The sequence below is a fragment of the Salmo salar genome, chromosome 19 (assembly GCF_965601325.2).
Source record: "Salmo salar chromosome 19, fSalSal1, whole genome shotgun sequence".
NCBI lineage: Eukaryota > Metazoa > Chordata > Actinopteri > Salmoniformes > Salmonidae > Salmo > Salmo salar.
This window is the reverse complement of record NC_138309.1, coordinates 50,284,393-50,312,065: the sequence shown is the minus strand read 5'-3', so window position 1 is coordinate 50,312,065 and position 27,673 is coordinate 50,284,393. Positions and strand designations below refer to the sequence as shown.

The 27,673-nt window shown below is 43.0% G+C and overlaps 2 protein-coding genes across 8 annotated transcripts in view; both read right to left on the bottom strand.

The window, feature by feature from the left end:
- The window catches only part of LOC106578914 (protein quaking-B), a 39,585-nt gene extending 33,900 nt beyond the window's left edge, over positions 1 to 5,685 (bottom strand). For 5 of the 7 annotated variants that reach the window (XR_006760728.2, XR_006760727.2, XM_014158168.3 and 2 more), the window contains exon 1: positions 5,000 to 5,683. Coding sequence is in view for 5 of the 7 variants with exons in the window: in XM_014158168.3 (XP_014013643.1) it covers positions 5,000 to 5,153 (154 nt within the window). In the remaining 2 variants the exon portion in view is untranslated. Of the gene's footprint in view, positions 1 to 4,999 lie in introns of all 7 variants that reach the window. The other 2 variants (XM_045702380.2, XM_014158167.3) reach the window with 2 other exon arrangements.
- An 11,248-nt stretch (positions 5,686 to 16,933) lies between these two features.
- On the bottom strand, positions 16,934 to 26,534 carry LOC106578913 (peripherin-2). The gene is made up of 3 exons (XM_014158166.3): positions 25,586 to 26,534; positions 22,995 to 23,241; positions 16,934 to 18,874 (listed from the first exon to the last, which is right to left on the bottom strand). The coding sequence occupies exons 1-3, from the start codon at positions 26,164 to 26,166 to the stop codon at positions 18,668 to 18,670; spliced, it is 1,035 nt and encodes a 344-aa protein (XP_014013641.1). The 5' UTR covers positions 26,167 to 26,534; the 3' UTR covers positions 16,934 to 18,667.
- Positions 26,535 to 27,673: the final 1,139 nt, after the last annotated feature.

Sequence of the window (27,673 nt, the reverse complement as noted above, 5' to 3'; positions counted from 1 at the left end):
TACATCTGGTAAGACGAGGGGTGGGGGTGTGTGTCTTTTTGTCAATAACAGCTGGTGGTCGATTTTTAATATTATAGAAGTCTTGAGGTATTGCTCGCCTGAGGTAGAGTACCTTATGATAAGCTGTAGGCCACACTATCTACCAAGAGAGTTCTCATCTGTATTTTTCGTAGCCATCTATTTACCACCACAGACCGATGTTGGTACTAAGACCGCACTCAACCAACTCTATAAGACCATAAGCAAACAAGAAAATGCTCAACCAGAAGAGGCGCTCCTAGTGGCCGAGGACTTTAAAGCAGGCAAACTTAAATCAGTTTTACCAAATTTTTACCAGTATGTCACATGTGCAACAAGAGGAAAAACAACTCTAGACCACCTTTACTCCACACACAGAGATGCATACAAAGCTCTCCCCCACCCTCCATTTGGCAAATCTGACCACAATTCTATCCTCCAGATTCCTGCTTAGAAGCAAAAACTAAAGCAGGAAGTACCAGTGACTCGCTCAATACGGAAGTGGTCAGATGACGCGGATGCTATGCTACAGGACTGTTTTGCAAGCACAGACTGGAATATGTTCCGGGATTCATCCAATGACATTGAGGATTATTCCACCTCCACATCGAGCTAAAGGCTAGAGCTGCCGCTTTCAAGGAGCGGGACACTAATCCGGACACCTATAAAAATTCCCGCTATGCCCTCAGATGATCCATCAAAAAAGCAAAGCGTCAATACAGGATGAAGATTGAATCCTACTGTACCGGCTCTGACACACGTCGGATGTGGCAGGGCTTGAAAACTATTACAGACTACAAAGGGAATCCCAGACGCGAGCTGCTCAGTGACGCAAGCCTACCAGATGAGCTAAATGCCCTTTATGCTCGCTTCGAGGCAAGCAACACTGAAGCATGCACAAGAGCACCAGCTGTTCTGGATGACTGTGAGATAACGCACTCCGTAGCCGATGTGAGTAAGACCTTTAAACAGGTCAACATTCACAAAGCCGTGGGGCCAGATGGATTACCAGGACGTGTACTCAAAGGATATGCAGACCAACTGGCAGGTGTCTTCACTGACATTTTTAACCCCTCTGTTTTGTACACTGCTGCTACACTCTGTATATTATCTATGCATAGTCACTTCACTCCTACCTACATGTACAATTTACCTCTAACATGTACAATTTACCTCTAACCTGTACCCCCGCACACTGACTCGGTACCGATACCCTCTGTATATAGCCTCTTTATTGTTATGTTATTGTGTTACTTTTTATTTTATTTGGTAAATATTTTCTTAACTCTTCTTGAACTGCACTGTTGATTAAGGGCTTGTAAGTAAGCATTTCACGGTAAGGTCTACACTTGTTGTATTCGGCGCATGTGACAAATAAAGTTTGATTTGATTTGAGACAGGGATGTCCTTTCTCCCCCCTCATGTTTTCACAGGCAATTGAACTGCTTGCAGATAGAATTAAACAGGCCCCAAACGTAACAGGTATCAGTATTGGCAAACATGAATAGAAACGTAACTTATTTGCTAAAAATCTCCTGATATATCTCACTAATATTGAAAACTCAATGTCCCCCTTGTTACAAATATTTTCGGAATAATCGAAAATCTCAGGATATAAAATGAACGTGGAATTTTTTTAATAATGGCAATAGGAAAAATAATAACTCATGATTTACAGCAATCCTTTAAGTGGACAACAAAAAATATTAAATACTTTGGATGCTTAATAAGTGACAACAAACAAAAAATATATAAAGATAATGTTGTTGAGTAATGAAATAAAGTTAAGGCAGATCTAATTAAATGGAAAAATCTCCTCATAAATCTTACAGGTAGAATAAACATCTGTAGAATGGCATGGCTCCGAAAGTTTTTAATATTTATTTTCAGTAATACCAATTACCCCACCGAAGACATTCTTTCAAAAAAGTATACATGTCCCTAAATCTGAGGGTGGTTTTAACCTCCCAGATTTGGAATTGTATCAACTCACAACCCAAGGCTTTTACTTGCAACATATTATTAAATGCACTAAAGAGGAGGAATGGGTACATATTGAAGAGGTGCATGGTTTCCCCAGAATCTTCTCACGTGTCTGTTTTCAAAGGATGGAGCTAAGCACGTTAACAACTTAATAGTTAACAACATTATGACATGGAAGAAAATTAAACGGATCCTACAAGGACCAATATCACTCCCTAAAAGCACATCCCTTTGGAACAATCCTTGGCTTTTCAGAATTCACCGACAAATTGGCCCACATGGAAAACTAAAGGCATAGAAACCGTAAATGATGTGGTAATAGGAAATACAATTATTTCCATGACAGAATTAAAAAGCAATTTTGGACTGACCAACATAGACATTTTCAAATATTTGCAACTTAAGTTTTATATTACAAAATTTTGACCTGAAAGCTTTTGGACATCAGAGCAATCCTATTTGAGACAGAAAATATACTAATATGATAGGTAATTTATACAAAACCTTGCAAAGAGCCTGTCCAACTGACAATCTCTTAGAAAAAAATATAAACTATTGGAACCAAGACATAAGAACATTACACAGTTAACTCAAATGTACGCTTAATCCAGTATAAACTAATGTATAAAATGTATTATACAAATTCTACAGCACAACGTCAGAGTCAAGTCTTAAGTGTAAAACTAACAGTGACTCAATGACACATGCCTTCTGGGAGTACTATAAAGTCCAAACGTTATGGGCGGAGTTAGAAAGAGAGCTGTCAGAAGTTTTACAATATACATTTACTTTTAATCCATCGATCTGCATATTTCAAGACATGGCATATTGGGTTGCAGTGAGATACTCAATGGGTTGAACAATATTATTTTTAGCACTTATATTGAAAAAGCTATTACTTAAATACTGGACGAATCAAATGCTTTATTATTATTTTTGAAACTGGCTACAGACAGAAATGTCATAACACAATTTGAAGTCAGAGTCTTACAAGCAATAGAAACAACATTTGGATGTGGGTACGATTGGAACATGTGGGTCTGAGCAAGTGTGATGTCATTAATGTTGGTGGAAATGTATGCATGTAAATATTGGTAGAATCAAATGTTTTAACATTTAAATATTTGTCTAAAAATCTGGCTACAGACAGAAACAACATAATGTTGGTGGAAATGTATGTCAATGTTAAGTAGGTTTATTGTGTTTTTGTTTGTCAACAAAAAAAGAAAAGTGAAATAAAACATTACAACAACAAAAAGGAAAATAGAGCTTTTACACAATGTCGGAACCTAATATTCCACTAATGACTTTGTAATTTCAATGACAGGTATTTGTATCAACATCTTAGCTTTTATAACAAACTGTCTTTACAGTGTTGCATATTAGTTTCTGGGGCACAACATGCGTTTCAAAAGTAGCTAGAATTCATATAGGCTGTATCGCAATCAATAAAATAAAAACCGTATTTTCTGGTGCTCCTAAGTTGTTGGGAGAACCAGTGCTACCAATAAAAATAAATAATTTAGAGCCCTGCGTACATCACACACATCACACACACACATTACCCATACAATGGAAACTGCCACAATAAGAATAATGTAGCTGCAGAATGGAAAGAGAGATGGTGCATGAGTGTGAGTGAGTATGCGCAGTCTATATATATATACACAGAGAGAACTCTAGATAGTGTAATGGCAGGTTGAAGTGTTGAGATAAAGCCAAGCACAAATACCTCCCCGGCCTCTTCCCCTCTTGTCTTTCTCCTGTTGTCTTCCTCTCAGTCATTTCTACATTATTTCTCCCCCTCTCCTTGTCCTTTGTCAAAATCAATATAATCTGATCATTAATTCCACATGACATCTCATTGTTTGTTACTATGTTGTTTGACCTGCTTGGTGTGTTTTTGGTTGTTGTGATGGGGGTCCTCTTCAAAAACTACAATCAATCAATCAATCAGCCATACTGTACACACACACACACACACACACACACACACACACACACACACACACACACACACACACACACACACACACACACACACACACACACACACGAGTTTACTGGTTCTATTCACATACATACAGTCTAAGCACGCCCTCCAAAGTCAAGTATTTTCAGGTTGACATCCCGTTGACCGTGTACTGAGCCTCGTGACTAACCGGGGATGGGCTGCCACATTCACACCGCCTTGCACAATAGGTCACCGACCCTCACTAACAACTGTCCGTTTGTTCACATCACCAACTGCCTGGTGTGTCTCTCTTAATGTCTATGGTCTGTCTGTTTATTAATGTGTGTCACAGTATCTCACCAAACAACATAGTTGAAATATCAACCAACTAATTATCAGTGGTGTAAAGTACTTAAGTAGAAATACTTTAAAGTACTAAGTTGTTTTTGGGGTATCCGTACTTTACTATTCATATTTTTGACAACTTTAACTTCACTACATTCCAAAAGAAAATTATGTACTTTTTACTCCATACATACTCCGTTACATTTTGAATGCTTAGCAGGACAATAAAATGGTGTAATTCACACACTTATCAAGAGAACATCCCGGGTCATCCCTACTGCCTCTGATCTGGTGGACTCACTAAACACATGCTTCGTTTGTAAATTATGTCTGAGTTGGAGCATGCCCCATGCTATCCGTAAATAAATAAAAAAACTAGAAAATGTGGCCATCTACTTTGCTTAATATAAGGAATTAGAAATTAATTATACTTGTACTTTTACTTTTGATACTTAAATAAATGTAATTGCTAAAATATACTTTTGATACTTAAGTATATTTAAAACCAAATACTTTTAGACATTTACTCAATAAGTCTTTTACTGGGTGACTTTTACTTGAGTCATTTTATATTAAGGTATGTTTACTTTTACTCAAGAATGAAAATGTGCTACTTTTTCTATCACTGCTAATTATAGACCTACCATATTTTTTTATAAATCTTAAAATATATACATGCATTTTAGCCTAAGCACTTACCTTCGTCTAAGAGCCGCTCCAGGTGAGTGAAGATGCCAGTGAAGTTGGGCAGCGAGCTCATCACCTTCCGGTCTGTCATCAACTGCATCAGGTAGTCCGGGCTGGGCCTTGGTCTGGGTCTTTCCCGGACCTGCTCACTCATCTCACCGACCATTGTCAAACTCACCACTCAAGTTTACCAGCCAAAATCAGGGCCGACGCTCTAGAATGACGCTTAACAAAAAATTATACTTTTATTTTAAAGTTATGTCCAAACTGCTTCCTCAAGCCCCAGCCTCTTCCGATTCTGAGATTTGGCACACAGCGCTCTGAAAAGGGGAAAGCAATAATGCGAGGCGATTTGTAAATATATATATTTTTTTAACTTCGCTGTGTTGGATATGCCTAAAGTCTAGTTAAAGTTAGTTAGTTAGTGTCCCCCGTTGCTTTAAACTAATTTTCTTCTCCGCAGTTTCAGTCAGATAGGCGTTCCCCAGTAACTGCTCACTCTCTCTCAGTGTCCGCGACACACACTTAGCCACTTGTTTTCTCCGGTTTACGCCTCCTCGCTCATGTCGAGTGTGTTGGTATTCAGACCCTGTCATATGACCACACATCACACTGCAAGAGAAGGAGAAATAAGGAGAGAGAGACCGAAATGGGGAAGGGGGTGGTACCAGAGAGAGCTGCGCGTCCCCGAAGATTGGATTCAGATTTAGAAAATCTATGGAGGAGAGACAGCGTGCTTGTCATCTCGCGTCTGTCTCTCCTCCCCCACACCTCCCTCTCTCTCTCTCTCTCTCTCTCTCTCTCTCTCTCCCACACACACATAGGGATAGTGCCATCAGAAAGTATTTGCACCAATTGACTTTTTCCACAATTTGTTGTGTTACAGCCTGCATTTAAAACTGATTAAATTTAGATGTTATGTCACTGGCCTACTCACAATACCCAGTCATGTTGTTTTTTGACATTTCTACAGATATATATAACATTTCACGCCCTTTGTTATAGCAAGCCTAAATAAGTTCTGCAGTAAAATTTTGCTAAACAAGTCACATAATAAATTCACACTCTGTGTGCAATAATAGTGTTTAACATGCTAAATGACTACCTCATCTCTACCCCACACGCACAATTATCTGTATGGTCACTCAGTCGAGCAGTGAATTTCAAACACAGATTCAACCACAAAGACCATGGAGGTTTTCCAATGCCTCACAAAGAAGGGCACCCATTGGTAGATGGGTAAAAAAAAGTAGACACTGAATAGCCCTTTGAGCACGGTGAATATATTAATTACACTTTGGATGGTGTATCAATACACCCAGTCAATACAAAGATACAGGCATCCTTCCTAACTCAGTTGCCAGAGAGGAAGGAAACCGCTCAGGGATTTCACTATGAGGCCAATGGTGATTTAAAAACAGTTACAGAGTTTAATGGCTGTGATAGGAGAAAACTGAGGATGGATAAACAATATTGTAGTTACTCCACAATACTACCCTAAATGACAGAATGAAAATAAGGAAGACAGTACAAGCTGTTAGCAACAAGGCACTAAAGTAATACTGCAAAAAACTTGGCAAAGCAATTAACTTTTTGTCCTGAATACAAAGTGTTATGTTTGGGACAAATCCAATACCACACATTATTTTCAAACATAGTGGTGGCTACATCATGTTATGGGAATGCTTGTAGGCGTTAACTTCCCTGGGCTAGCGTCCCACCCTAGTCAACAGCCAGTGGAATCGCGTGGCGCGAAATAGAAATACCTCAAAAATGCTATAACTTCAATTTCTCAAACATATGACTATTTTACACCATTTTGAAGACAAGACTCTCGTTAATCTAACCACATTGTCCGATTTCAAAAAGGCTTTACAGCGAAAGCAAAACATTAGATTATGTTAGGAGAGTACCCTGCCAAAAATAATCACACAGCCATTTTCAAAGCAAGCATATATGTCACAAAAACCAAAACCACAGCTAAATGCAGCACTAACCTTTGATGATCTTCATCAGATGTGGGACATTATGTTATGCAATACATGCATGTTTTGTTCAATCAAGTTCATATTTATATCAAAAACCAGCTTTTTACATTAGCATGTGATGTTCAGAACTAGCATACCCACCGAAAACTTCCGGTGAATTTACTAAATTACTCATAATAAATATTCACAAGATACATAAAAATTATTTTAAGAATTATAGATACAGAACTCCTTTATGCAATCGCGGTGTCAGATTTTAAAATAGCTTTTCGACGAAAGCACATTTTGCAATATTCTGAGTAGATAGCCCGGCCATCACGGCTAGCTAATTTGACACCCACCAAGTTTGGGACTCACTAAACTCAGATTGACTATTAGAAAAATTGGATTACCTTTGCTGTTCTTCGTCAGAATGCACTCCCAGGACTTCTACTTCAACAACAAATGTTGTTTTGGTTCCAAATAATCCATAGTTATATTCAAATAGCTCCATTTTGTTCGTGCGTTCAGGTCACTATCCGAAGGGTGACGCGCGAGCGCATTTCGCTCGCGCGTCAAAAAATGTCAAAAAATTCCATTACCGTACTTCGAAGCATGTCAAACGCTGTTTAAAATCAATTTTTATGCTATTTTTCTCGTAAAATAGCGATAATATTCCAACCGGGCAACAATGTATTCATTCAAAGGCTGAAAGAAAAAAATTGAGAATTCTCGTGACCGCGCATCTCAGTCTCACTGTCCCCAGGCTGACCACTCACAAACAGAGCTGTTGTACTTTGCCCAGAGACAGCAGACACCCCATTCCACTTTCTGGTGGCTTTAGAGAGCCAATGGGAGCCTTAGAAAGTGTCACGTTACAGCACAGATGCTGTATTTTTGATAGAGATGCAACAGAAGGACAACAAATTGTCAGACAGGGCACTTCCTGTATGGAATCTTCTCAGGTTTTGGCCTGCCATATGAGTTCTGTTATACTCACAGACACCATTCAAACAGTTTTAGAAACTTTAGAGTGAAATCTACTAATTATATGCATATTCTCATTTCTGGGCAAGAGTAGTAACCAGTTTAAATCGGGTACGTTTTTTATCCGGCCGTGCAAATACTGCCCCCTAGCCCCAACAGGTTGGACTGGGGAGTTTTTCAGGATAAAAAAGAAACGGATTGGAACTAAGCACAGGCAAAATCCTAGAGGAAAACCTGGTTCAGTCTGCTTTCCACCAGACCCTGGGAGATGAATTCATCTTTCAGCAGGACAATAACCTAAAACACAAGGCCAAATCTACACTGGAGTTGCTTACCAAGAAGACAGTGAATCAAATCAAATCAAATTTTATTGGTCACATACACATGGTTAGCAGATGTTATTGCGAGGGTCGCGAAATGCTTGTGCTTCTAGTTCTGACAGTGCAGTAATATCTAACAGCAATCTAACAATTCCACAGCAACTACCTAATACACACAAATCTAAGTAAAGGGATGGAATAAGAATATATACATATAAATATATGGATGAGCGATGACCGAGCGGCATAGGCAAGATGCAATAGATGGTATAAAATATAATATATACATATGAGATGAGTAATGAAAGATATGTGAACATGATTAAAGTGGCGTTATTAAAGTGACTAGTGATCCATTTATTAAAGTCCTTCCTAACTCAGTTGCATGTTCCTGATTGGCCGAGTTACAGTTTTGACTTAAATCTGCTTGACCTGAAAATGGTTGTATAGCAATGATCAACAACCAATTTGACAGAGCTTGAAGAATTTTGAAAAGATGAATGGCAAATGTTGCACAATCCAGGTGTGGAAAGCTCTTAGAGACGTACCCAGAAAGAGTCACAGCTGTAATCACTGTCAAAGGTGTTTCTACAAAGTATTGACTCATCATGTTTTTGCTTTGTCATTATGAGGTATTGTGGATAGATGGATGACAAAAAAATATATTAAATTAATTTTGAATTCAGGCTGTAACACAGCAAAATGTGGAATAAGTCAAGGCGTCGCCGGAGGGGCGTCGCGGGCCTCCAATGCGGCCGGAGGCTCCGGACTAGGAGGCGTCGCCTGAGGCTCCGGACTGGGAGGCGTCGCCGGAGGCTCCGGACTGGGAGGCGTCGCCGGAGGCTCCTGACTGGGGGGCTTCGCCGGAGGCTCCGGGCTGAGGAGCGTCGCCGGAGGCTCCGGGCTGAAGAGTGGAGGGCGCACTGGGGGACAAGTGCGCGGAGCCGGCACCGGACGTACTGGGCCATGAAGGCTTACTGGAGGTCTGGTGCTTGCGGCTAGCACAACCCGTCCTGGCTCAATGCTGACGCTAGCCCGGCAAGGGCGGAGCGCCGGCACAGGATGAACTGGGCTGTGCTGGGGAATACGGGGTACCGTGCGTGGAGCAGGCGTAGGATATACTGGGCCATGTATTTTCCCTGGAGGTCTGACGCTTACAGCTTGCATAACCGGTCCTGGCTCGATGCTGGCCTTAGCCCGGCAAGGGCGAAGCGCTGGCACAGGACGAACTGGGCTGTGCTGGAGAATGCGGGTTATCGTACGTGGAGCAGGCGTTGGATATATTGGGCCGAGGAGCTGCATTGGAGGCCAGATACGTTGAGCCGGCGCACTTTTACCTGGCTGCCGGCTAACTGTCGCACGACAACGTTGAGGAGCCTGTACCGACCACACCGGGCTGTGAGTGCGTATGGGCGACCTAGTGCGCATTACTCCATACTGCATAGCTCTTCCCTCTGTGCGTCTGCTCCGTCGTGCCCTTTCCGCCAGTCCCTCTCTCCGGAATCTAGCGTCGTAATCCGCTCTTGATTCCCCGACTGGCTCTGGTTTCCTCCATGGCTCCCACCGAAATGCCCGGGAAGTTAGGTCAGGGTTCCCCCCTGACCTTGCCAAACTCCCCTTATGCCGCCCCCCAATTTGTTGGGGGGGCTGCCTCTTCACCTCCTCAATTGGAGGATACAACGCCTCGATATTCCCGTCGTTCCCTCTTAGCTTCGTCCAGTTCCTCCTTCGGGCGCTGGTACTCCCCAGCCTAGCTCCATGGTCCCTTTCCATCAAGGATCTCTTCCCACGTCCACGACTCAAGATACCTCCTCTCACGCTGCTTGGTCCTTTTATGGTGGGTAGTTCTGTCACAGGGGTCGTGAAATGGAGACCAAGATGCAGCGTGGATAGTGCTCATTTTCAATCTTTTAATGAAGACACTTGACAAAAATAACAAAAACAACCAACACAGTCCCGTCAGGTACTTAGACTAGAACGGAAAACAACTACCCACAACCCCAAAGGAAAAACAGGCTGCCTATGTATGGCTTCCAATCAGAGACAACGAAAGACACCTGCCTCTGATTGGAAACCATACCCGGCCGAACATGAAAACCAACACATACAAATAGCCAACTAGAACAAACCCACATAGGAACAGAAAACCCAAAATACATACAAAACAAACCACCCTGCCACTCCCTGACCATACTACTATGGCAAATGACCTCTTTCACTGGTCAGGATGTGACATTACTATACTTGTGAGGACATTTTGGGGACAATTGATTCCCGTTCAAAATCTTATTTTCCCTAACCCTTAACCCTAACCTTAACTTCCAAACCTAACCACTAACCCCTAACCCTAATTTTAACCCTAACCCTAACCCTTAAGACTAAAATAGACTTTTTACAAGTGAGGACCGGCAAAATGTCCTCACTTCTCTGAATTTTAGCTGTACACACACACACACACACACACACACACACACACACACACACACACACACACACACACTACACACAGACTTATAGGACGAGCTGTGAACAAATTTCCTTTAGATTTGTTTGGGGACTATCTGTTGTTCCATGTAGTGAATCTGATATTCAATGTGATTGTATTGGCTGATAGCAGTAAGGGCAACAATGTCAACAATGCTGTCTCTCCATTTGCCTTCAGAGGTTTGCACACCTGTTTTACCTCACTCTCTGTCACTCTGCGGGATCTCTGGATGTGTGTGTGGCATTCAAGTGGTCTCTCTCTCTCTCTCTCTCTCTCTCTCTCTCTCTCGCTCTCACACACACACACACACTTTGCTTTGAATAAAATGCTAAATGAATGTATAGTTTGAATAATAATGCCTTGTTATTGGCAAGGCTGTATGTGTGTGTGTGTGTTCTGACTCTGTGGACTAGCTGTTCTGACTCCAGTCTTTGTCCGCCACAGCTGTCTCACACTGTTGTCCCACTGTCCACTCCACCACAGACATGGAGCAGAGAGAATATTCATCTGACACAAACACACACTACACAGACAGAATATTCATCTCAGATTCAGTTCCCATCTCCCCCACCACTTATCTCTCCCCTTTTCTTGCCCTCCCCCTCCTCTTCCCCCATCTCCACCCACCAGGCACCACATCTCATTCCTCCAAACAATCAGATGTGTGTATTTAACCTTCAAAACAACGACGGTCTTATACGTCTGATGGGGTAGAGGACAATGTGTGTGTGTGTGTGTGTGTGTGTGTGTGTGTGTGTGTATGTGTGTGAGCATGTGTTTGTGCGCCTGTGTGTGTATATATATATATATGTGTGTACTGTATATGTGTGTATGTACAGTTGAAGTCGGAAATTTACATACACCTTAGCCAAATACATTTTAGCTCAGTTTTTCACAATTCCTGACATTTAATCCTAGTAAAAATTCCAGTTAGGATCACCACTTTAATTTAAGAATGTGAAATGTCAGAATAATAGTAGAGAGAATGATTTATTTCAGCTTTTATTTCTTTCATCACATTCCCAGTGGGTCAGAAGTTTACATACACTCAATTAGTATTTGGTAGCATTGCCTTTAAATTGTTAAACTTGGGTCAAATGTTTCGGGTATCCTTCCGCAAGCTTCCCACAATAAGTTGGGTGAATTTTGGCCCATTCCTCCTGACAGAGCTGGTGTAACGGAGTAAGGTTTGTAGGCCTCCTTGTTCGCACACACTTTTTCAGTTCTGCCCACAAATCTTCTATAGGATTGAGGTCAGGGCTTTGTGATGGCCACTCCAATACCTTGACTTTGTTGTCCTTAAGCCATTTGCCACAACTTTGGAAGTATGCTTGGGGTCATTGTCCATTTGGAAGACCCATTTGCGACCAAGCTTTAACTTCCTGACTGATGTCTTGAGATGTTGCTTCAATATATCCACATAATTTTCCTGCCTCATGATGCCATTCATTTTGTGAAGTGCACCAGTCCCTCCTGCAGCAAAGCACCCCCACAACATGATGCTGCCACCCCCGTGCTTCACTGTTGGGATGGAATTCTTCAGCTTGCAAGCCTCACTCTTTTTCCTCCAAACATAACAGTGGTCATTATGGCCAAACAGTTCTATTTTTGTTTCATCAGACCAGAGGACATTTCTCCAAAAAGTACAATCTTTGTGTCCATGTGCAGTTGCAAACTGTTGTCTGGCTTTTTTATGAACATTTTGGAGCAGTGGCTTCTTCCTTGCTGAGCGGCCTTTCAGGTTATGTCGATATAGGACTCGTTTTACTGTGGATATAGATACTTTAGTACCCGTTTCCTCCAGCATCTTCACAAGGTTCTTTGCTGTTGTTCTGGAATTGATTTACACTTTTCGCACCAATGTACGTTCATCTCTAGGAGACAGAACGCATCTCCTTCCTGAGCGGTATGACGGCTGCGTCGTCCCATGGTGTTTAAACTTGCGTACTATTGTTTGTACAGATGAACGTGGTACCTTCAGGTGTTTGAAAATTGCTCCCAATGATGAACCAGACTTGTGGAGGTCTACAATTGTTTTTCTGAGGTCTTGGCTGATTTCTTTTGATTTTCCCATGATGTCAAGCAAAGAGGCACAAAGTTTGAAGGTAGGCCTTGAAATACATCCACAGGTACACCTCCAATTGACTCAAATGATGTCAATTAACCTATCAGAAGCTTCTAAAACCATTACATCATTTTCTGGAATTTTCCAAGCTGTTTAAAGGCACAGTCAACTTAGTGTATGTAAACTTCTGACCCATTGGAATTGTGATACAGTGAATTATAAGTGAAATAATCTGTCTATAAACAATTGTTGGAAAAATTACTGATGTCATGCACAAAGTAGATGTCCTAACTGACTTGCCAAAACTATAGTTTGTTAACAAGAAATTTGTGGAGTGGTTGAAAAACGAGTTTTAATGACTCCAACCCAAGTGTATGTAAACTTCTGACTTCAACTGTGTGTGTGTGTGTGTGTGTGTGTGTGTGTGTGCGTGCGTGCGTGTGTGTGTGTGTGCGTGCGTGTCTGTTATTGGGTGATGTCGTTGTTTCAGCCAGGTATGGTATGATGGGTATTCAGGGCGGGGCCCAAACAATACCCCCTCTCATTAAGACACAAGACATTGATTAGCTACTAAAACATACTCACAGCAGAGGGCTCTCTCTCTCTCTCTCTAGATAAACATAGTTTTTCTGTGTCTTTGATGGTTACGTGTTTGACCCCAGAGCTCTGGGTTAAAGGTCAAACTATGACATCACTAAACAAAGGACAAAAGTCCAGGGGAATACCAAAGGAGACATTGGGATAGTGATATCTTCTGTAGAATGACAGGATGAGGGAGGAGAGCAGTACCTATCAGCACCAGCAGACTGCAGCAGAGGACAGCTTCTTTGAGTGACATCATAATGGGACTCCCTAAAAACATGCCACTGATACTGTTAAGGCCGGAAGTGACTTCTCATAGCAGGTTAGGAGTGCATTTTCCCTTACCCTAACCCTAAAATTGTATTTAAAAAAAGTATTTCATGATTTTAAACTGAATCTTATGACTATTGCATACTGTTTTTACATTCAATTTAATTCATTTAAGCATTACATTTTACATTTTAGTCATTTAGCAGACGCCCTTATCCAGAGCGACTTACAGTAGTGAATGCATACATTTCATTTCATACATTATTTTTCTGTGCTGGCCCCCCGTGGGAATCGAACCCACAACCCTGGTGTTGCAAACACCATGCTCTACCAACTGAGCTACAGTGACGCTCTTATCCAGAACGACTTACAGTTAGTGCATTAATCTTAAAATAGCTAGGTGGGACAACCACACATAGATTTTTACTCAATAAAGGAGGAGGGGGTGCGAAGGGGGGAGGCTATGAGATTATTTAAGATACTCTTTAAAGATGTAGGGTTTCAGATGTTTTCAGAAAATGGCCAGGGACTCTGCTGTCCTAGCTTCAGGGGGAAATTGGTTACACCATTGGGGTGCTAGGACAGAGAAGAGCTTGGACTGGGCTGAGCGGAGCTGCCCTCCCGTAGGGGTGGAAGGGCCAAGGGACCAGAGGTGGCCTGCTGGTTTTCTGTTCTACCTGATAATAAATTGCATCCACCTGGTGTCCCAAGTCTAAATCGCTTCCTGATTAGAGGGGAACAATGGAGAAAAAGCTATGAAACTGGCTTCGAGGTCCAGAGTTGAGTTTGAGGGTTGTAGAGGAGCGAGTCACTGCAGGAGCGAGTGGACGGCGCCAATGACTTGGTGTATAGAGAGAAGAGGAGAGGGCCTAGAACCGAGCCCTGGGGGACACCAGTAGTGAGAGTGCGTGGTGCAGACACAGATCCTCTCCACATCACCTGGTAGGAGCGGCCTGCCACATAGGATGCAGTCCATGAGTGTGCAGAGCCTGAGACACCCAGCCCTGAGAGGGTGGAGAGGAGGATCTGATGATTCACGGTGGATTTGACGGTTCACGGTGAATTCAATATTCAAATTCAATATTTGAAATAAGTTTACAAACTATAATTTCAAGTTTACCAAAGTTCAATATATTCAATTTCTCAGATGCATTCAGATTCAGTTTTAAAATTCTGTTCTCTAAATTCAGATTCATAACTTCAAAACAACATCCTGGTGCTTTTCCAGCTAGGAAAGGTAGAAGAGAACAGATATAATCTAACGCTCTCTGTGGGAAACAGAAGGTATTGTAATGGACGTCACGCTGCTTGCTTAGTGGGTACCGCTTTCCCCTGATTCAGCTCATACCACCCCACCTTAGTGACGTAATTCCAGGACTGTATAGTTGTTCTCAAGGCTGTCTAACGATGCTAATCTAAAGCCTCTTTTGGCCTCTTATCTGCTCAGACCTGCTGGTTAACCACAATACCAAAATACCACCTACTGTTGGCCTCTTTACCACTGCCTGCAGCTACACCAAACACCCACTAACTATCCCTCAGGCCCCCACTTACTAGCCAACTACCCTACACACCCGCTAACCATCCCTCAGGCCCCCACACACTAGCTTACTACCCCACACACCCGCTAACTACCCCTCAAGCCCCCACGCACTAGCTAGATACCCCACACACCCACTAACTACCCCTCAAGCCCCCACGCACTACCTAGATACCCCACAAACCCACTAACTACCCCTCATGCCCACACTCACAAGCTAACTACCTCATTATACCTGGTACTTTACAGTACCATAATAACACCTACTGCTGTTCTGCTCTCTATAGGTCTCCCCTCTGACTTGACCTGGAATCAGAACCTTGATTTTTGGTACAGTGGGACAGCATTGTGCTTTTCCAAATATCTCCTCACTACCTCAAACATTTTAGCCATCAATGGGATGTAAGGCCGATTATAATTATTATGGCCAAGGCTGCATTTAGACAGGCAGCCCAATTTGGATCTTTTTTTCTCACTGTGAAAAAGATCTGATGTGATTGGTCAAAAGACCAATTAGTGGAAAATAGATCAGAATTGGGCTGCCTATGTAAATGCAGCCCAAGTGAAACAGAATTTGGCAGCTGCATGGAACTGGTTGGCGACTTACTTGACAAAATATGTGATGATCGCCTATAGATGAATAACATTGTTGTATCTCTGTTGGTCATTGAATGCTCAGATGAATGACTGGGCTCTGGCATTGTCTGGTTGTCTCCTCAGTTTATAGATGTATAGGATTTACTGCCTACCACTGGATACAGACAATCACACAATGTCATAGACAATTAGACATCAAATGTCACAATTAAATTAGTAGATTTATCAAGGAAGTCTTGCAAAGGTGCTTTAATGACAACATTGGAATTGGTAACGTAGTTAATGGCAGATCCTTTGGTAACGTAGTTAATGGCAGATCCTTTGATAACGTAGTTAATGGCAGATCCTTTGGTAACGTAGTTAATAGCGGATCCTTTGGTAACGTAGTTAATGGCGGATCCTTTGGTAACGTAGTTAATGGCGGATCCTTTGGTAACGCAGTTAATGGCAGATCCTTTGGTAACGTAGTTAATGGCAGATCCTTTGGTAATGTAGTTAATGGCAGATCCTTTGGTATTGTAGTTAATGGCAGATCCTTTGGTAATTTAGTTAATGGTGGATCCTTTGGTAATGTAGTTAATAGCAGATCCTTTGGTAATTTAGTTAATGGCGGATCCTTTGGTAACATAGTTAATGGCGGATCCTGTGGTAACGTAGTTAATGGCAGATCCTTTGGTAACATAGTTAATGGCAGATCCTTTGGCAATGTAGTTAATGGCAGATCCTTTGGTAACGTAGTTAATGGCGGATCCTTTGGTAACGTAGTTAATGGCGGATCCTTTGGTAACGTAGTTAATGGCGGATCCTTTGGTAAAGTAGGCGGATCCTTTGGTCGCTTAACAACTAAAAACACCTAGAATGTTAGAGATACAAAGTTTAGTTTTTTTTACATCTAAAGTCACAGAACGAACACAACACGCACACGCACATACGCACACACCCTCGTCCTTTAGTCTCCATGTGCAGGGTTGTCCTGTGTCCATGTGAATGCGATAATCTGATGATTACCCTGATCCAATTGGCTAAATCAGGCACCCCGCTGAGTTCCCAGAAGGCATTTCTGTTTGATCTTTGATCAGTCTTAAGTAGAAACAACACAACACCAATATGTCCAACTCTACTTCACAGGGCTAGCTTCCTTTATTAACATTTTCATTTACACAATGGCCTCATCATCCTTCTACACAACATACAGAAAGAAAAACAGAAGGATTTCTCATGGCAAACATTTTCTTTACAGTAAATAAAATAATTTAAATGAATTACACTCTTTAAAAAAAGTTATATATCAATACTAGACTATTTACAAAGACAACAGTAGCCTGGGCGTTGGTCTGTGAGTGTGTGGGTATGTACAGTAGCTCTTGATAATCCAATAAGAGAATGCTGATTGGACCTGCTGAGTGACCTCACAGAGCAGAGGGCTGGGTTCAGAGTTCAGGGGTCAGAGGTCAGGGGTTTAGCTGCCAGTCTCAAATGTCCTCAACTTTGGGGTCACCCCTGGTTCACCCCCGCCACGTCTCCTTTAGCCCCTCCACCCCAAACTTCAACAACATCGGGTTAGCATAAAATGGTTCTACCTATTTCAGCCCAGGAGTCTCCAGCCCTCCACCCCAAACTTCAACAACATCGGGTTAGGGTGAAATGGTTCCACCTCTTCCAGCCCAGGAGTCTCCAGCCCTCCTCCCCAAACTTCAACATCGGGTTAGGGTGAAATGGTTCCACCACTTCTAGCCCAGGAGTCTCCAGCCCTCCTCCCCAAACTTCAACAACATCGGGTTAGGGTGAAATGGTTCCACCTCTTCCAGCCCAGGAGTCTCCAGCCCTCCACCCCAAACTTCAACATCATCGGGTTAGGGTGAAATGGTTCCACCTCTTCCAGCCCAGGAGTCTCCAGCCCTCCTCCCCAAACTTCAACAACATCGGGTTAGGGTGAAATGGTTCCACCTCTTCCAGCCCAGGAGTCTCCAGCCGCCCCTCCATATCTCAAATTAACAGTTAGAAATTAAGAACTTTAAAGAGGTGATATCTGGGGTGTTTCAGTCCTTTTCTTTGGAATTTTCTATGAATTATCGAATAGAAAAAACTGCACTACAGGTGGATCCAAAAAATATATTCCTTGGGCTATGAATTAACATTTAACCTTTCCACTTTAACCTCCTCTCTGGGAAGGAGAGCGGGTTGCATCGCAACCACCAGCCCCACATTATCCATAAAACACAACATACCTGGTTTCCTGACCTTACTCTTAAAAATGCATTTTCACAGTACAATGCAAAACATCTGACATTATGCATTTTCATGACAATGGGTGGTGTTTAGTTTTCCCCTCGTTTTATAGAAAATGGGGTAAAAATAAAATATGAAACAGAGCAGAATTATACAGAACGTAAGAAAACACACAGAAAACTGAAGCAGAGTAGCAAAGTTGGGGTTGGAGGAGGTGTGTGTGTGTGTGTGTGTGTGTGTGTGTGTGTGTGTGTGTGTGTGTGTGTGTGTGTGTGTGTGTGTGTGTGTGTGTGTGTGTGTGTGTGTGTGTGTGTGTGTGTGTGTGTGTGTGTGTGGAAAAGGTATGAGCTTTAGTCTGTGTGTATTGGAGTGGGGGAGGGCATATTGGAAATTGGTTATAATGTAACTTATACATACATTCATGCATTCGTACATTCAACATATCGTAAGTGCTGACATGTACTCAAGAGTCCATTTGTGTCCATTTCAGTTTTCCCTTCAGATGGACAGTATCGTGTGTGTCGGGCATGTATGTGTGTATTATGTGTGTATTTTGTGTAATAAATGCAAAGGAGGTGTTCAATCTGCCTTTCTATCCTTCGGTGGGAGTGGTCTCAGTTTGTGTCAACGTGTCTTGTTCAGCTGACCGTGGCGACATTATCCACTCCGGCCTCGTCCACTGCATTGCCTTTACTCATGGCTTTCATCTTGTCCATGATGTCAGTAAATGTCTCCTTCACTGTCTTTTCCAGGATCCAGCCTTCGCTCTCACACTCTGGGTCCTCTGGGTTGGCCAGGTTAGACAGGGAGGTATTCACGTACTGGAGGCCGATCATCACAATAACCTACAGGGGATAGAGATAGACATATTAGTTACACCTAGCCTGGGCTAAGACTTACAGCAAGCCTGGGTGAAGAGCTACACCTGGCCTGAGGTAGACACTAGCTTCAGCGACTTGCTCATGTACTGGAAGTGAAAACCCAAAACTTAACCTAACCCCACATTAACCAACCTACAGGGGTTGAGAGAGATAGCTATAGCATTTAGCGCAGGCTGACGTGTCTAACAGATCACACCAATCAGCATTCAGCAACTGAAATATAGCTTTGCTTATGTTCCAAGTCAACACATCAAACCCGTCTGAAACAAAGAGTTAGCTAAAAACAGAGAATCACACTGACAGGGTATGCAACAACAGGCAACAGCAATCATAAGTTTGCTACACCGGCATAGGCTAGTGTAGTAGCATCTGTGTAGCCCTACAGAACCGAATAAAAGACATACCCCATTCCACTACTTTGACACTATCTGCTCCTGCAACATGCCAACGGCCTGGGAGGACGGGACACCACCACTCAACACACCCTGTAACTCTTCTGAAGTCAAATCTTGCATGCCCAAATACTTCTCTGCAGCTGCCACCACCACATCTATTTTCTGTGATTTTATGTTCTATCTCTGTGGTACAGTTGATAAGCATTGCTATGTACGCTAAGAAGCCAGCCTTAATGAAGCTCAAAACACCCTCTGACACAAACCTATTACCCACTGGGATCTTCACCGTTGACCCATCCTCCTCTACTTTCTTCACTGCCTCAGCATACGACAGCTTCTGCACTACTCTGACTCTGGCCACTTCAACCTGCCTCTCTCGCATCGGACACTTCCAATCCCCAACAACATGGGCACCCCTACAGTTGACACAAGCAACTTTATCCACCGAAATTACACAATCCTCTGTCCCATGCCCTCCTGCACACTTCCCACATCTTGGAATCATCCTCCTACACACTGCTGCGACATGACCATAAAAGTTGCACTTGAAACAGTGCAATGGGTTCGGTACAAAAGCTCTAACAGGATAAAAAACATTTATTTAACATTTATTTAACTAGGCAAGTCAGTTAAGAACAAATTCTTATTTACAATGACAGCCTACCGAAGAAGCTCAAAAAACCCTCTGACACAAATCTATTACTCACTGGGATCCTCACCATTGACCCATCCTAATCTATTTTCTTCACTGCCTCAGCATATGACAACTGCTTTGTTTAGGGGCAGAACGACAGATTTTTACCTTGGCAGCTCAGGGATTCGATCCTTTCAGTTACTGTCCCAACGCTCTAACCACTAGGCTACCTGCCGCCCCAACATGACTTTGTTAAGTAGAGACTTTGACTCAAAAGGACTGTGATGACTCCTCTGTTTCACCACGCTCCCCACCTGGTCTGCGTCGCACCAAACGGCAGGCATCACAAATACCAGGAATATTCAACTTCAATTGCTCCAGCTTTTGTCAAAAGTAGATTTATTTATTTTTTACATTCGAGCTAAGCCTTTTCCAAACTTAAACCTAACTCCCCTAACCTGCTACGTTAATTCTCCAAACCTAGTACGAAAAGTCAAATCTGACGTTAATTTGACAAAAGCTGGATCCTTTCTAGCATGACCCCTCTGACAAAGCTATAGGTAAGGTAATACCATGGAGACAGTTGCGTAACCATGGCTATTCCAGGTAGGAGATCTCTCCGGTTGTTTTTATCCCTGATAAGCTTTAGCAGATTGAGTCCAAGTCCAGGTTTTCAGGACAAATTAAGGGAGCAACTGAAGGCAATAAACAACTTCTCTGGTAGAAAACGGTCTATGTGGCATCCATATTAGTCAGAAACATTTATTATTGTGTCAACATTGACTACTACGAAGTGTAAATAGGATAGTTTTGGTCATTGAGTCAGTCTTGTCCAAAACTGAGATTTGCAAGATAATTAGGAAAAAATGGTATGTCACAGAATGAAGGGTACCGTAACAGTTTTCCTTGGGTTGGATTTATTTCAATCCTGCCTACAGCTGGAAGCACCCAAGTATTTATCAATTCAGATTGCATCTGCACATGGCCCTATCCTAACGACCATGGTCAATTTGATGTGTTTGATATTTGACATCCATATGGGACTCGTTACGAACCATCAGTAAATTACACAATGTACATGGGACAATACTTTTAAATGTCAATAGCTCCAAATTTCAATGACTTAAAAACCTCAAACCAACTATAAATTGTAGAAATGCATATACAAATATTGAAAGCATTTAATGAGACAACCAGGAGATGTGCAACATGAAAATATTATCTCATTTACACAGTGTACTTTTTTGACGTACCTAACTAACCCCAGAGATGGGCTATCCAAAGTCAAACCAACTTTGACACTTCCAGACCTGAGGCCTATACATGGTTTGAGGAGTTAGGGAGGTAACTTTGGTTAACTCTGAGTTCAACTCGGGATAACTGGTACCTCGAAAGTTGCTCACCTTTCAGTCAGGTAAATTCCTGTGGCAACAAATCCTTCAGAACTAACCTGCTCAAATATATCCTGAATGAAGTGTCTGAGCTGCGAGTTGAGGACCAATGAAATCAGATTCCCTCCCTCTCGCAAAGATTGCATCATCATCATTCCTTTAATTTGAGGAACATGACTGATTCAAAATTGTATTAATAAAAAAACAGTGTTAAAAAAGTTACATTAAAATACCTATCACATTACACATGTAGTAATGACAGAATGCATTTTAAACTTTGCACAGAAACTTTTGCTTTTATTGATAGGTGTTGGGGAAAAAAGTGCTTGTGCATTGACAAGCATGCCAAAGATGGCATTAACGATAAATAAAGACGTCACTTCAACAAGCCTATTTCACACCATAGCCTGCTGAATATGCAAGACAACTTTTCTTTCATTTTGATTTAGGCACAATTGAAAATGTGGCACTGACTCTCCATTGCATTGATGTTTCAGCATTGTCTCAATGAAGAGTTCGGTGCTCGACTAGCCACATACATCATAAGCCTGCAAGAGTTAGCAGCAGGCGGACAAGCAATATCCACATCGTAGTACGAATGAAGCATGAGCTGGACTGTGAAGCTAACTGAAGCTGGCTAGCATTAGAAAACGCTGAGTAGATCTAGCTTATATATACCCCTCTGGTCAGATTGTTTCAAGTTATCTGGAAGGGTGAGTGACTGTAACTGTGCACTGTTTTGGCTGAGTGAAAGTACAAACACTTCCCACGTTCAAACACACACACCCCAGAGACACCCACATCAAAGCCTCCAAGACCCAAACCTCGCTCTCAGTTGCACTTCCTAATGAGGAGAATTGAATCCAAAGCTGAATCAAGTTTAGGTATTTTATTGCTTTGGTTGGAGTGAAAGCCTGCATCCACATGGCCCACAAGAAGACCACTAAAGCGTTACCAGCCATGTGCACTACCACTGTAAGCCTGCCTCTACGTGTGTGTCCATGTGTACCGTTGTAAACCTGGCAAGTGTGTGTATGTGTGTACCGTTGTAAACCTGGCAGGTGTGTGTATGTGTGTACCGTTGTAAACCTGGCAGGTGATGGCGTCCCTACAGCAGAGAGCAGGAGATGTAGAAGCAGGTATCATGAGTAAGGCAGGACGAAGGGTTGGGGTGGAGGAGATGGAGGTGGAGGGGGGTGGTGTAAGGAGGTGGTGGAGGGAGTTGGAGGGAGCTGGTGGAGTTTGTGGGGGGAGGTGTAGGGAGGTGAGGAAAGTGGAGTAGGTAAGGGAAGTGGAGCGAGGAGGTGGAAGGAGGTGAGGAGGTGGATGGAGGTGGTGGGGGGAGGTGATGGTAGTGGAGGGAGGTGGAGGGAGGTGGAGGTAGGTGGAGGTAGGTGGTGGAGGAGATGGAGGGAGGTGGAAGTGGTGGAAGAGGTGAGGGAGGTGGAGGGAGGTGTGGAAATATACATTGAGAGTACAGGAGGACACCATGCCAGGAATTCTGGATCTAGCCAGGCATCTGGGGCATCTTTGTCAACTCTCAGTGACAAACTTCATCACAAAAAACAGCCCATGTCTTTTAACAAGCGAGTGAAAGGGAGTATTTGGTAAAACTTTATTTGGATAGTCCATCTGTAGATGCTCTACAGACTATATTTTCTTACCTCCAGAATAGTGACCAGCAGCACCAGGGCTCCTATGCTGTTCATCATGCCTCCGTAGTAGGAAATCAGAGCATCGCGGCAGCCCCGTTTCCAGATGTTCAGGTCCTCGGTGTGGTGGTCGTAGGAGTAGTGGGCCGTGTTGTTGGTCACCTGGTACTGGATGCAGGGCCGAGGTGAGCTGGGGTTACAGCAGCTGAATGGAACAGCATCCATCAGGTACTTCCCATCCACGTTGCTGCCGATACGACTGGGGGGGGTGAAAGGGCAAAGAGCAGAGGTTAAGGTTTTATGGCTTAGGGTCAGTGTATTGTGTGTTAGGGTCAAGGTCTTATGGGGTTAGGGGAGTGAAAAGGTAGCCTCCATCAAGTACTTCCCATACTCATTAGTGCTTAAATGACTGGGGGTCAGAGGGCAAAGGGCAGATTTTATGGTCAGGGTAATATATAAAAAGCCCTACACAATCCATCCATCATAATGTACTGTAAGCGTGATGAAGTCCTAGTGAACTACCAGTATTTAGAAAGGTAGTATTAGGCTGAAAGACCTGACACAACCCTAACACTGCTTTTTCATGTTCTTTCCATGACAAAGGGTTTGCAGTGCTTGCATTGTTTCTGACAGAGCTGAAATCAGTTCATATTGTACCTGGTAAAGAGAGGATCATGAAGCTCTATCAGTCTCTCACATGCTGTTTGAAAGGGATTAACCCCGTTAGCCCCTCTCTACTGGGAACAGTCTGCTCTCCTCACATTGGATTTGGGAAGAAACAGTGCAAACGAATACTGTCACTTGCTTTCCAAAAAAAGGTGCATGAGCCAACTGAGAATGAAGAATGAACTCTGCTTACATTGGGAAGGAACTATGATACTTTCACTACATCTCGGTCTCCAACACAAACAGATGAGCACACTGAAGATGAGAAAAACATTCACCAACTCTCATTGAACACACGTCCTCATTGGTAAGACATCTATCTGCCACGGACTCAGAAATTACAACAAAGGATTATGGAGGATAATGATGCACACCACTTACAAAGGATCTCTCTCAGAATGACTTTCCTCCACTACACTGAGAAGGCATTTCAGAGGATGTATTGAAATTCAATTCAGAAATTGATGGTTGATCCATTACTTCGAATGATGATGAATTGCCTAAATGGAATTAGTCTGCATACTAACTAATCGATGGCTGGATATACAGTAGTAGCTAGTTAACCTAGTTGTGGCTTGTCAACATAGTTATAGTTGACAGGTAATCAATCAAGCAGTTTGTTGATCATCTGAGTAGATGTGGATTATCCCCATAAAGTGAGAATGACTGGACTGACCGGGACAGCAGTAATCTCTCTGATTCTGTAGCAGGAAGTGTGCATTTGGCCTTTGGGTGGTCTGGTGGTAGGGTTTCAACTGTGATTGACAGTTGTAGGGCAGTTCTAAATTCGAGTCATGCAAAGAGTAGTCTGATGGGATCAGAGATGAGAGAGTGACAGGGATATGAATAATTTCCAGTCATTCCCAACAACAAGGACATAGAATAACACTCTGTTGGGAATACTGAAAATGCTTGATAACGCTGACACTCTAGACAGGACCGATTAACTGAATGAGGTGTATTAAAGTAGGGTTGGAGCCACTACTAAGAACTCACAGGCTCACACACACACACACACACACACACACACACACACACACACACACACACACACACACACACACACACACACACACACACACACACACACACACACACACACACACACACACACACACACACACACACACACACACACACCGGGTGCACGTACGCCTTATACCACTTACTGCCCCTTCAGACAACCAAAACTGCACACTTGATATCACTTACACTGAAAACCAAAACTTGAAACACCTGAATCCATCCTCATGCCATTTGTGTACACTGTATATAGACTTTCTTTTTTTTCTATTGTGTTATTGACTGTACGCTTGTTTATTCCATGTGTAACTCTGTGTTGTTGTTTCTGTCGCACTGCTCTGCTTTTTTTTTTCACCTTTATTTAACCAGGTTGGCCAGTTGAGAACAAGTTCTCATTTACAACTGTGACCTGGCCAACCTGGTTAAATAAAGGTGAAAAAAAAATACACACCTTACACCTGACACTGCAAAACAGACCCCGGAATCATTCCCCTTCAACTCTCACAGACTGAATCTCCTTCCCCCAGACACTGTTCAGTAATCCTTTAAACAAACCCACATGCACACACCACCATCACTACCTCTAACACTAAAATCTAAAATCCACTGACCCTGTAATCCCTCCTTAAACTTATAACAAAAAGTGGCCCTTTTATATTACTTAGCCCCCCCTCCTCGCACCTGCAATACCTTTATACTGAACACCCATTAAGAACAGTGAACCCCCCCCATAAACTAACTCTACAATCTCCATTCATACCATTTGTTGGTGTGGGCCTATTATAGAGTCATCTTACTTAAAATAAAACATACTATGTTTAACACTGATCTAAGGTCAGTTTTGCATTATAACCTCCTAATGGTTAGGGATCTTTAGAACTGATCCTAGATCTGTTGCTAATATCATGACTCACTCTTTTACTTCTTTGGCACTGAAGTCGAGGTAGCGATTGCTGACCCACTGGATCTCGAACCAGTCCCTGAAGTTGTTGTTGCCGCAGCAACGGAACTCCATCTGCATCTGGTCCAGGGTTCTCTTCATGTAGCAGCGTCCCGGTGTGTCTGTGTCCTTGTAGAACTTCAGGGCGTTCTTCAGGCCCTCGGCCAGCGTGAACTGGAGAGGGATCCTCATTAGGAAGCAGAGCAGAGCCGTCAGCACCAGGAGACAATTGAAAGCCACACAGGAGACTAGGAAGGGTTTGAGCATAGGCTTCCACCTGGAGAACTTGCTGGGGTCCAGGGAGTCGTAGCAGATCTTGCCTCCCATGGCATTGATCCCACAGGCCAGCAGCCCCACGCCGATTAGTAGGTTAGGGACAAAGTGGCTCTCGTTGTTGTCCATCATCTCTGAGCGCTTACGCAGCTCGATCTTAAAGAACAGCCCCATGCTGAAGACCAGCACGCCTGCCATCACTGAGAACCAGTACATCAGCCATACGAACTGGGCCAGTTTCACCCGCTTCTTCAGGTCAAACTTGACCTTCATTAGTGCCATGGTGGCAATTTAGGGAGATTCCTAAAAGGAAAATACACTACTGAGATGAGATATAGCTATAATGTCTGAAGGTCTGGTCCTTCTTTTGGATGTCCCAGGCAGCAGTTTCAGCAGGGCAGGAGTGTCAGCTCAGCCAATGATCTGTAATCCATCCCAGAGAGAAGGAGAGGTAAGGAAAGAGGAGTGCTGTTATTACTTCAGGGCCCTTTCCTCACCCATAATGGTAGGACCCTAAAAAGAAAACTCACCAAACTCACCCAGACGGATTACAGAACACAGGGTCACACTTTTCCCCCTTGCCTCTGTCCCAAACTTTCCCTCCAAAAATGTCAAAATCAACAGGTGAGGCTAATTGTGATGTCCCTTTCGCTGGCTGGAGGAGGATTGAGGAAGATCCTCCAGATTCCAGGCAGAGGGGTGGTGCGTCATGATAATCCCCTGTAAGCAGTCTGATCCCATTTACAGAAATCCCTCTCCAGAAGATGAGCCAGGCCGTAAACTGCTGCCAGGATACATAATTGGTTTGAATGCTTACATGGTCCACGGTCGCCCCGATCGAACGCACCGGGGGCCGGAAACGAGGACAGTTAATGGTTAGTGGTTAACGAAGAGCCGGTAGGTGGAACTAAGATGTGCTGTGATGTTGACATGACTCCCTTGGTTAAGACGAGGCAGGATGTTTGCAGTGTAGTCAGTAAGACGATTCAATAAAAACAACCCAAAAACCTGTAAGCCCCTCACAGACAGGCTCTGGAAGAATGGATCCTTAGAGTAGCTCCTACAACAGTCTCCCCATGACCCACTTAGCTACACCTGCATTCAGCAGCCAACATAAACAACCTGGCAGTCTCTCACCAGAGGGGTCTACTACAAAGCAGGATCAGATAACTTTGATCAACAACCAGAAAGAACTATTGATTTTCAGGTTCATTAAGAAAGCTAAACTGAGATGTTTTTTGGGCTGTTAAGACAATTAAACCATGCCCGTTTTTAGCTTATATTTCTAAAAAAGAAAACCTTATTTCAGAATGATAAGGCAAGTTAGCTGGCTAACTCATCGATCCTGCATTGTAATATACCCCGCTGTAGTAAGGAAGCAGGCAGATTTAACTATGTAGGTGTTTGTGTCTGGACTGAATGAACTGTGTAATGCTGCTGGCAGTTTGGTGGACCAACAACTAACTTCTAAAGGGGTCCTCTTCATTGCACAGCAAAGCTAGGATTGTGATGTGTACACTATATAAGAGAAGGGAGATTTGTGTGGTTATATGAGCATTCAATCAACTACATGATGGCAGGTGCACATGGGAGCTGCACAGGGACACACAACAGGCCAGCAGACCTGATATGACATCTTCAGAAGTTGGCAGAACTTAAGAGAAACCAGAGGAGCATACTGGTGTTAGAGTAGCTGAGGGCAGAGATCAGCACTGTCACTGCTGCACTATGATAATAACCTCTAATAGATGTCAGCTTTCTCATGGGAAAAGTGGGGACAGGATGTGGA

Coding starts and splice junctions, on each gene's coding strand:
- LOC106578913 (XM_014158166.3), bottom strand. CDS start 26,166: ATGGCACTAATGAAGGTCAAGTTTGACCTGAAGAAGCGGGTGAAACTG. Junction 23,242..25,585: donor AGTGCCAAAGAAGTAAAAGA/GTGAGTCATGAT, acceptor CACCCCCCCCAG/TCGTATCGGCAGCAACGTGG. Junction 18,875..22,994: donor TGCTGGTCACTATTCTGGAG/GTAAGAAAATAT, acceptor TATCCCCTGTAG/GTTATTGTGATGATCGGCCT.